Below are 11603 nucleotides of genomic sequence, written 5' to 3'. Positions count from 1 at the left end.
TGAAAAACTTTGCCTCACAGGCCTTTTTATTACCTTTCTCAGTTGCCCAAATAAAGTAACTCTCTACTGTAAGAAACCTGAAATAACTTCATTCATTATCACCTCTGGCGCCAGAAATGGGAACTGCATAGTCAGCAGAACTTCCGAGGTGTAAGTGCTGCTCCTACAGGTCTGCACAGGGCACGCTGGCTGCGGAGGCTCCTCGAGGCTCCCCCGCATCCACCTCTCCATCTACACAGGAGCAGTGCTGCCTGCACTTGCTCTACAAAGAGCACAAGGCAATTTCCAGCTGATATTTAGAATGGAACTTATTTCTTGGTGCTATCAGGTATAAAAGAGAAAAAAAAGAAAAGAAAAAATATCTTATTCTACTGGGTCGATGAAAAAAACCCACCAACACAAAAACCCCTTCAGTCTCTGTTGCTCCTGCAGGAGTCGCCACCGAGTTCAGAACTCTGACCTCCCTAACCAGCCCTCAGCCTGGTGGTCCAGTCACAGGAAGAACAGGTTCTCGCATAGCTGGATGGCTGGTTCGTGATGCAAGATTTGTCCTGACAGGAAAGCGAGCTTGTGGGCATACTTGCAAGGAGCTGGAACTCTGATGGTGCCTGGCCAATTCCAGTACATGTGACACAGTTTGAAAGTCAACCTGTAGGCCAAGAAGAAAATATGATCTGTAGGACTCTCCACCTTCAATCTGGGACATGATTATGAAATGGGTGTATGACACACAGCATACTTTTCAAAAAACCAGGCGACTGAGAAATACATGATGCAACTTTGGGGAATCAATATTTTTAAGTGGAATTATTTCCTTTCCACTATTTGTAAGTTAAGAGGACATGGGTAACACGGGTAAATTCCCTCACTTTAGGTGCCCCGTTTTTAGATCAAAACAAGGTGGGGTGCCTGGGTGGCTCCATCAGTTAAGTGTCTGCCTTCGGCTCAGGTCATGATCCCACGGTCTAAGTCCTGCATCAGGCTCCTTGCTCAGTGGGGAGCCTGTTTCTCCCTCTGCCTGCTGTTGGTCCTGTTCATGCTCTCTCCCCTCCAATCCTCTCTGACAAATAAATAAATAAATATTTAAAAAAAAAAAAAAGGTAAACAACAGAAATTTTTTTCCTCTCAGTAAGAGGCTGCAGAAGGTAAGTACCACCCCAGCAAACTACTGATACAATCTGAGCCCAAAGACATTGGGTCTCAAAACTTGCTTTATGGGGGAGCCTGGGTGGCTCAGTCATTGGACTTCTGCCTTCGCTCTCGGGTCATGGTCCTAGGGTCCTGGGATCCAGCCCTGCATCAGGCTCTCTGCTCAGTGGGAGGCCTGCTTCTCCCACTCCCCCTGCTTGTGTTCCCTCTCTCTAATGTGTGTGTCTCTCTCTCAAATAAGTAAATAAAATCTTTAAAAAAAAAAGCAGCTCTTCAAATAATTTTAATGTGCACAAGACAGACCAATCCACCTTCAAAAAGATACCATTATCATGAAAGATAAGAAGAAACTCAAAGGGTAAATATTTGGGGGGGAGGGGATTAACCCCATCTTAGCTAGCTGGCCAGAATTAATTACAAGAGAAAAGAGTAAATGACAGGTCAGCTCACCTCTGCATGTGATCAGGGCTCAGGTTTGCAGTGTTGAGAACACAGATGTAGTGGGTAGGAATGCCACAACCCTGCCGTACGTGATGAGCAAGAAGGTAGAAGTCTACCCTAGGAAGGAAAAAGTACAAAGGAATGATATGGTCAGATCTGGCTACAGAAAGCTGGAAAAGATCTTGGTGATCATTTTGGCTCCTTCACCTAAGGCTCAGAAAGGTCGAATGACTGGATCAAGGACACACACAAGACCACCATGATTACAGCTCAGGTTTCCGGATTCAATAGGCTATTTAAGAGTGGTAGTAGGAACTACCAAAACTGTGTGCAGAAGATTAAAAAAGCATGTACGACCTTAGGAAAAGAATGTGCATTCAGTATTTTATACTGAATATTTATAAATACTTGTATTTATTTATATTTATTATATGCATTCATATATTTACATAAATATATTTATATTCTATATACATATATTTTATATATAAAAACATACATTTATAAATAACTATTTTATAAATACTAAATTATTTATATTTAAGAGGTAAAAGCTTTATTATTGTTTTCTTTTTAATCCTTTTGAAAATATTTTATAATAGCAAAATCTCTGAGGATTTCATTCCATATCTCTCTCGGCAACCTCCCCATTTCAATACGCAGGGAACGGATAACTTGTCACATCTACTCTTATTGAAATATAATGTTCTCCCCCACTTACCATTCACAGCTTGTTATGGTATGATCTACCACAGTCCCAGGGGAGGGAGTCACAAAGTGCTCAGTAGCAGCCAGGTACAGATTAGTGCTGATTTTCTTCTGAACTACAAATACTACCATCTTGGGCTGATAATTCTCAAAAGCTTCAAAACACTTCTGTAGCTGAGGAATCTCGTAGTTGGCAACCGTCTTTAGTTGGCCATCAGACACTCCATCACGGTACACCACGATCTTCTCCGGGAGACAGTGATTCACCTGCAACGGACACCACGCTGAGGTGAACTGTGGGGTCTGCGGTTAATGACTGCAGGCAGGAAGAGGCTCACTCAGTACACAGCCTGGAGATCTGGCAGCAGATCCCTCTGATGGAGGAACCAAACCCACCATGTCAGAAGGGAAAGGAGGAAAGATTCTAGTCACTTCTGGACTTCCTCAGGGTAGTAAAACAGACCTGGTACAGAGAAGGTGTTATAAAATATGAAAGCAAAAATAAGCCAGTGATGAGTCACATACGATGGCACGTACTCAAAGTTAAAAGGAATGGTAGGAAAATTATGGGGTGAATCAATCTTCCTATGATTTGGATTTAACATGAATTACTGTCTAGGCAAAGAACAAGGTAAACTGGTAGAGAAAGTCTAACATATGACTGCACATCCTACAAATCTACTATTTTCACATTTTTTGTATGTAAGTAACATCTGAAGTTGCTAATTAATTAGTGCAAAGGTCCTTTACTAAATATTATCCTAAAAGATAACATTAAACATAAAGGTATAACATTAAACATTTTTACTTTAAGTAATTAGTTAGCAAAAAGTCATGGTAAATTGTTTATGGATCCAAATCAAATTTGGATGCTGGCTTGAATCAGTTTGAAGAATAATGTGCTTCCCATTTAGAGAATATAATTATGTTCTAGCTGGATTTGATTTCAATGGTTCAAGAGAATAAGCTGTTCTATTTTAAACTAGAAGTTCCCTGAAAAGTGCTTTAGTTTGACTCACAGTAAGTGGCAGTTTGATTCTAATCGCATGGTATAGGTTATTCACAATTCCCCTCAAAAACCCAAATTACTGAATTAAATATACACACAGACTATACATTCTTTTTTTTTTTACACTATTCATTCTTTATACATTACTCTTTTTAAGTTCAATTCAAAGAATACTTTTTAAACATAATCATTTAGAATATTTCTGGAGTTTAAGTTCAGAACTTCAAATGTTTTATAAATGTCCCTTTCTTTCTAACACACCCTAAGTATTTCATTTACAAGTGTGTACTCATCTTCACAGTCCAAAACTGACATTAGTGCTCCAGTTTGTACTACTTTTTTTGTGTGTTATCTTTGGCTGTCCAGCATCTATTCTACCTTTTTTGGTAAGAACATTCAGTTTTCTCTTACCCCCAAAAGGATAAGTCTGGGAGGACTATGAATCCAGGTGCATTTCCTTCATCCAAGGTTTTTCAGCACTCCTGATCTGACAGGGCTAGATAATTTTGTTTTGCAAGGGCTGACTCTATAGGATATTTAGCATTCCTGGCCTCTACGCACTAGATGTCAATAGCAATTGCCCCCAGTTTTAACTAAAAATGCCTCTAGACACTGCCACTGCCCCCAGCTGAGAACCACTAACCAAAGGATATAAAGATGACTCAAGTCACATCAACATTATGTTCCTCCTTGCTCTGAATCTTGAGCAGAGAATGAAAATCACTTGGGGGACTCCCGGGTGGCTCAATCGATTAAGCGTCTGCCTTCAGCTCAGGTCACAATCCCAAGCTCTTGGGATCAAGTCCCACATGGGGCTCCCTGCTCAGTGGGGAGTCTGCTTCTCCCTTTGCCTGCTGCTCCACTCCCTCTGCTTGTGCTCATGTTCGCTCTCTCTGACAAATAAATAAATAAAACTTTAAAAAGGAAAAAAAAAAAAAAAAGAAAACTGCTTGGATTTTGGACCCTCTGTGGTAGTATCTCTTTAGGTCCTTGCTTCTGGAACTTTAGGAGCTACCCTGGCTCCTGTCCATTTCCCAGCTTGATGCTAAACCTTCTCAGCCTTCCTGAGACTCTCTGTAATTTTATCAACTAATTCCCATTTTGCTAAAGTTAACACATTTCTGTAACTTCTCAAAGACCTCTTACTGATACACTGTGTTAAAAGGTGGATACCACAGGTATCAGGAAAAAACTCTCAATTCACAGGTAAGGAAACACAGAGGAAGGACACTGGATCTGGGGTCAGGAGATGTGGGACTGAGTCTGATTCTGCTGTCCCTTGGCTATGATCTTGAACACTGTTTCCTCAGTTGAAAAATGGACATAAACAACCACTTTATCTTATCAGGGTTGTTAAGAGAGATAAAGTAAAAAGTATATATAGTTGACTCTTGAGCAACTCAAGTTTGAACTGTGTGGGTCCACTTATACATTAATTTTTTCCAATAAAGTGCAGTATTGTAAGTGCATTTTCTCTTATGATTTTAAAATTTTCTTCTCTCTAGCTTACTTTGTTATAAGATTACAGCATGTGATACATTTAACATACAAAACATGTGTTAAATCTACTGTTTATGTTATTGGTAAGGCTTCTGGTCAATGGCAGGCTATTAGTAGTTAAGTTTCTGAGAAGTCAAAAGTTATACACAGATTTTTGACTGCATGGTGGAGGGGTTGATGCCCCTAACCCTTGTGTTATTCAATAGCCAACTACATTTATTTTTAAAAGCTGTTGAGAACGAGCTAGATCAAGGAAATACAGGTATTCTGAAGCACAAAGAAGGGACATAATGAGATCAATGGAGTGAAAAATAGAAACAAATTCATCTGAAGTATCCACTGATATCACCTCTTTCTTTAAAATTTGCTAACCAACCACTGAGTGTGAGATACTATACTTGGCCCTATATAAGCTGCCAGTAGAAGTGAAAAGACATGATTCCTGTTATCAAGGAGCTTAAAAACCTAATAATAGTTAACAACGGTAACTTTTCTAGGTCATCTAATCCAGTGTCCTCATTCTATAAATGATGATTATGGTCTAGACAAGGGTCAGGACATAAGACAAATCACATTTTTAAAAAAATATTTAACTTATTTATTTGATAGAGAGAGAGCACAAGCAGGATGAGCAGCAGGCAGAGGCAGAGGGAGAAGCAGGCTTCCTGCTGAGAGGGGAGCCCAATGCAGGGCTTGATCCCAGGACCCCGGGATCATGACCTGAGCCAAAGGCAGATGCTTAACTGATGGAGCCACTCAGGTACACCGACAAATCACAATATTGAAACATAAATGTCTATTATTAAACCACTCTAGTATGAGAGTAAACACATTAAATAAATTAATGGGTACCTGAAAGCAGGACTATGTTTCTTTGACTTGGTACTGCTAGCGCTGAGTATAATGACAAAGATCAAGAAGAAATCATTATCTGCTGAGAGTTCGAGATGTTCTTTAAGGTATGTCTCCATTCATTCATAGAACACTCAAAGCCACTAAATACAAGCAATTGTGCTAGTCTCAGAAAATTAAAAAATTACTTTGATACAACCCAAATATTCATGGAACCCAAAGTAAAACTGGGGAGACAGACATATAAAGCAAATGCTAGTGATAAATTATAAATAACAATATAAAGGTGTAAGCAAAACACTGTAAGAATAGAAAAGCATAAAACATTTGTCATCTGGAGAGAGAAAAATGAACATTATGCCTCAGTAAAAGGTGTCATGAAAGATCAGGAGACAATTCAGACAGCAGAGAAGGATAAAAGGATTCCAGGTAAAACATAAGCAAAAGCCTAGATTACAGCTGGAGAAAGGGTTAGAAAACAACTAGAGACCACTATATATGATCAGTTACACATTTGAAAAACTACTCAGGCAACCATCTAAAAAAACAGATCGGGGGGCCTGGGTGGCTCAGTTGGTTAAGCATCTACCTTTGGCTCAGGTCATGATCCCAGAGTCCTGGGATCAAGCCCTGCATCAGGCTCCATGCTCAGCAGGGAGCCTGCTTCTCCTCCTCCCCCTGCTCATGTTATCTCTCAATAGTTCTCTCTTTCTCTCTCAAATAAATAAATAAAATCTTTTAAAAAATTAAAAAGTAAAAAAGATCAAAGATGATTAAGAATGGGTATTAGGACTAGAACACTTCCAGTTTAGAATGTCAAAAGACACCAAAAACCTTCATTCTTATGGTACCACACAAAGAAATCAAAATATAAAAATCACACTCCCAGGGATGCCTGGGTGGCTCAGTCAGTTAAGTGTTTGACGCTCGGTTTCGGCTGGGGTTGTGATCTTGCAGCTGTAGGATTGAGACCCACACTGGGCTCCATACTCAGCTTGGAGTCCTTTGGGTTCTTTCTCCCTCGGCCTCTCCCCACCCCCCCCACTCCCCCCCCCACCCCGCTTGCACAGGTGTGCACACAGTCTCTCCCTCTAAAATAAACAAACAAATAAATAAAATCCTAAAAAAAAAAAAATCACACTTCCATATGGGACTATCAAAGACCAGCAGATGCAAGAAAGCCTTGATAAACTGACTTGAACAAAGAGGAGCCTTCACAGATGAGCAGTGAATCTCTGAAAGATCCAAGAGACAAATGCCAAGAGTGAGTGTGGGTAGCAGGAAGAGGAGGCCTGAGGCTGGAGAAATTGTTATCCAAAACAGACCAGACTGACAGGATTCTTGGGAGCTGGTGGAAAGGATAGGATAAGGAATTCGTCTTCCCCCACCCCTCCTTAACAAATGCACTAGCAGAATCCACCTGACATAAACGGTTTTGGAACTCTAGATACTAGAGTTCATTGAAGGCTTGCAACTTCTCAGGAAGACTTGGGACAGTGAAGTGCAGGTTATTTCTACTCTCAGTACAAAAGCAGCCCTATCCCCATGCTCACCCACACTTCAGGGCACTGTCCTTTAAATCCCAGGATCTGGGGGCGCCTGGGTGGCTCAGTGGGTTAAGCCTCTGCCTTCGGCTCAGGTCATGATCCCGAGGTTCTGGGATCGAGCCCCGCGTCGGGTCTCTGCTCAGCGGGGAGCCTGCTTCCCTTCCTCTCTCTCTGCCTGCCTCTCTGCCTACCTGTGATCTCTGTCTGTCAAATAAATAAATAAACTCTTTAAAAAAATAAATAAATAAATAAATAAATAAATAAATAAATCAATCCCAGGATCTGTGCTCTGATTGCTGCTTCTGATCGCGTGCATGCGAAGACACAGGCAGCCATTCTTGCTACATCTATCTCTCCAGCAAAAGTGACTTCTAGAGGCTTTAATGGGTAAGTGCCATTCATTTTGCTCTTTCTCCTCTTTTGGGGGTCAAACACTAAAACTAGACATTCAAAAACAACTACATATATGTAAATAATCAGGAAGTGACAATGCATGTCCAGACACAGAAATGTGCAAAAAAGAACCTAAAAGACCTTAAGTCCCAGCATAGTCATAACCTATAACAATAAAAAAAAAGAAAAAGAAAACTAACAAAAACCAGCAAAGCCCTGAAGAAGGGGAAGACTCTGATTTCCAAAGTTACAACATTATTAGATTTAAATGTCCAGTTTCAACAAAACTCACAAGGCAAAAAAAGAAAGAGGAAAGTACGCCTAAAGGAAAGCATTAAATCAACAGAAACTGTTGCTGACAAAGACCTCATAGCAGTTATGCTGACCAAAGACCTTAAAACAATGGTTTTAAAGATCCTCAAAGAACGAAAGGGAGATGTGAACAAAGTAAACAAAAGTGGAAATATTAGTGAAGAGAACACCTAAAAAGTAACCAAAAATAACTTCTAGAGTTGGAAAGTACAATAAATGAAATGAAAATTCCCTAGACAGATTCAAATGCAGATCTGAATAGGCAGACAAAAACAGCAAACTTGAAGACATGCCACGCAAGAAATGCTCAAAGAGTCCTAGAGGATGAAATAGAAGAATACCTGATAGTAATGTGTAGCTGTGTGAAGAAATAAAGATTTCAATAAAGATTAAGTATTATTGTAATGATGATTGGTACTACATTTAAAATTTTTCTACATGATTCATAAGACTAGTAACTAAAAAAAAAAGTATTAGTCTAAAACCTAGTGCCATTTACCTTTGGTTAATAACTCTAACTCTTGTTTTTTACAAAATTTAAAGACAAGTGTATTTAAAAGGGTTATCAGTCTATGTTTGGGGGCATATTTATTTATTTATAAATAAAGATACCTATATTTTTTGGCATCAAATGTCAAAATATATAATAAATTTTAGATATATTTTATATCTATCTATACTTATATATAAAGAGCTAGAGACAAACCTGCAAGGAGCAGAGCTTTTAATATGTTATTGAAGTTAAACTACTATACATTCAAATTAGAGTGTTAGAACTTTAGGATGTTAAATGTAATCCCCATGCTAACCACATAGAAAATAGCTACTAAACATACATAAAAGGAAATGAGAGCACCCCCAACAAAATCAGCCCAAGGAGGTCCATATCCTGGTGTGGATATGTAAACCCCATCAGCTGATTTTTCAGCAAAAACGTTGTAGACCAGAAGAGAGCGACGTGAGATATTCAAATTACTGAAAGGAAAAGACCTCCATACAAGAATACTCTACCCAGCAAGGTTATCGTTCAAAATAGAAGGAGAGATAAAGAGTTTCACAGACAAAAAGAAACTTAAAGAAGTTCATCACCATTAGACAAGCCTTATAAGAAACATTAAATGAAATTCTTTGAGTGAACAGAAAAGGTCATAAGAGCATTAAGAGTATTATGAAAGGCGGATGCCTGGGTGGCTCAATTGGTTAAGCCACTGCCTTCAGCTCAGGTCATGATCCTGGAGTTCTGGGATCGAGTCCCACATCAGGCTCCCAGCTCCTTGGGGAGTCTGCTTCTCCCTTCTCATGCTCTCTCTCTCTCTTTCAAATAAATAAATAAAATCTTAAAAAAAAAAAGAGTATTATGAAAGGAAAAAAATTCAAAGATAAATGCAAACATATAACACAAATAGATTAATCACTTATAAAACCTGTATGGAAGTTAAAGCACAAAAGCGATGAAATTATAAAAATTATACCTATAAATATCAGCCAAAGGAGTCACGAAATAAAAGAATGTAAAGTAAGATATCCTATACATACACTGTGGTTGGTGGAGGGGGGATAAAAATGTAGTGCTTTTGGAATGAGTTCAAACCTAAGCAACCCATAAGATGTTATATATGAACCTAACAGCAACGACAAATAGATACACAAAAAGTAAAGAAAATGGAATCCAGGGGGCACCTGGGTGGCTCAGTGGTTAAAGCCTCTGCCTTCGGCTCGGGTCATGCTCTCAGGGTCCTGGGATCGAGCCCCGCATCGGGCTCTCTGCTCAGAAGGGAGCCTGCTTCCTCCCCCCTCTCTCTCTGCCTACTTGTGATCTCTGTCTGTCAAATAAATAAAATCTTTAAAAAAAAAAAAAGAAAATGGAATCCAGGCATATCACTGAAGAAGGCCATCAAACCATAAGGCAAAAGAGCAAGAAAAGGAAGGAACAGAGAAGAACTATTAAAACAACCATAAAACAAGTAGGGGCACCTAGGTGGCTCAGTTGGTTTCAGTTAAGGTCATGATCTCAGGGTAGTGAGATCGGGCCCACCAGACTCAGCACTGAGTCCACTTGAGATTCTCTCCCTCTCCCTCTCTTTTCTCCCCTCTGCTCCTACCCCCACTTGCACACACGTGTGTGGCACACTCTCTCTCTCAAATAAATAAATAAATAAATAAAATCTTTAAAACACAACCATAAAACAAGTAACAAATGTTAGGAGTACATACCTATCAATAATTACTTCAAATTTTTTTTTTAAAAGATTTACTTATTTATTTATTTGTCAGAGAGAGAGAGAGGAGCGAGAGTGAGCACAAGCAGACAGAGTGGCAGGCAGAGGGAGAAGCAGGCTCCCTGCCGAGCAAGGAGCCCGATGTGGGACTTGATCCCAGGACGCTGGGATCATGACCTGAGCCGAAGGCAGCTGCTCAACCAACTGAGCCACCCAGGCATCCCAATAATTACTTTAAATTTAAATGGACTAAATGCTCTAATAAAAAGAGACAGGGTTACTGAATGGATAAAAAAAAAAGACCCATCTATATGCTGCCTATAAGAGAATCACTTCAGACCCAAATACACATGTAGACTGAAAACAGAGAAGAAGCATTTATTAGACAAATGGAATTTAAAAAAGAAGAGGAGTAGCAATACATATTAGACAAAACAGACTTTAAAATAAAGACTGTAGCGGGGCACCTGGGTGGCTCAGTGGGTTAAAGCCTCTGCCTTCGGCTCAGGTCATGATCCCAGGGTTCTGGGATCGAGCCCCACATCGGGCTCTCTGCTCAGCTAGGAGCCTGCTTCCCTTCCTCTCTCTCTGCCTGCCTCTCTGCCTGCTTGTGATCTCTGTCAAATAAATAAATAAAATCTTTAAAAAAATAAAATAAATAAAATAAAATAAAGACTGTAGCAAGAGACAAAGGACACTACATAATGATAAAGCGAACAATCCGAGGAGAGGATATAACAATTGTAAATAGTTGTGCACCCAACATGGGAGCACCTAAATGCATAAAGCAACTATTAACAGACATAAAGGAAAAAGCTGACAATAATACAACAATAGTAGGGCAATGGAAAGACATTCCATGTTCACGGGTTTGAAGAACAAATATTGTTATAAAAGGTCTATACTAGCCAAAGAAATCTATACATTTAGCACAGTCCCTATCAAAATACCAATAGCATTATTCACAGAGCCAGAACAATCCTGAAAAATTGTATGGAACCACAATAGAACCTGGATAGCCAAAGAAACCTTGAAAAAGCAAAGCAAAGCTGGAGGCATCATGATTCCAGACTACTGTAGTAATCAGAGCAGTATGGTATAGAAACAAAAATAGACATATAGATCAATAGAACAGAAAACAAAACCCAGAAATAAACCTACAGCTATATAGCCATTAACCCTTGACAAAGCAGGAAAGAATATCCAATAGGAAAAGGACAGTCTCTTCAACAAATGGTGTTGGGGAAACTGGAGAGCAACATGCAAAAGAAAGACACTAGACCACTTTCTTACACATACACAAATAAACTTGAAATGGATTAAATACCTAAATGTGAGACCTAAAACCATAAAAATCCTAGAAAAGAGCACACGCAGTAATATCTCTGACATCAACTGTAGCAATATTTTTCTAGATTATGTCTCCTGACACAAAGGAAACAAAAGCAAAAATAAACTATCGGGACTGTATCA

At 39.4% G+C, this 11603-nt stretch overlaps 1 protein-coding gene across 1 annotated transcript in view; it reads right to left on the bottom strand.

Moving 5' to 3' along the window:
• Nucleotides 1-492: 492 nt before the first annotated feature.
• The window catches only part of PIWIL2 (piwi like RNA-mediated gene silencing 2), a gene marked incomplete at both ends in the record, with an annotated part of 72652 nt that continues 61541 nt past the window's right edge, over nucleotides 493-11603 (bottom strand). The window contains 3 exons of the mRNA XM_080796513.1: nucleotides 493-649; nucleotides 1600-1707; nucleotides 2312-2565. Of these exons, the coding sequence (XP_080652639.1) occupies nucleotides 493-649; nucleotides 1600-1707; nucleotides 2312-2565 (519 nt within the window). The remainder of the gene's footprint in view (nucleotides 650-1599; nucleotides 1708-2311; nucleotides 2566-11603) is intronic.

The sequence above is a fragment of the Martes martes genome (assembly GCF_963455335.1).
Source record: "Martes martes genome assembly, chromosome: 2".
NCBI classification, from domain to species: Eukaryota; Metazoa; Chordata; class Mammalia; order Carnivora; family Mustelidae; genus Martes; species Martes martes.
The sequence above is the reverse complement of the archived record's forward strand: the minus strand, read 5'-3'. Positions and strand labels throughout refer to the sequence as shown.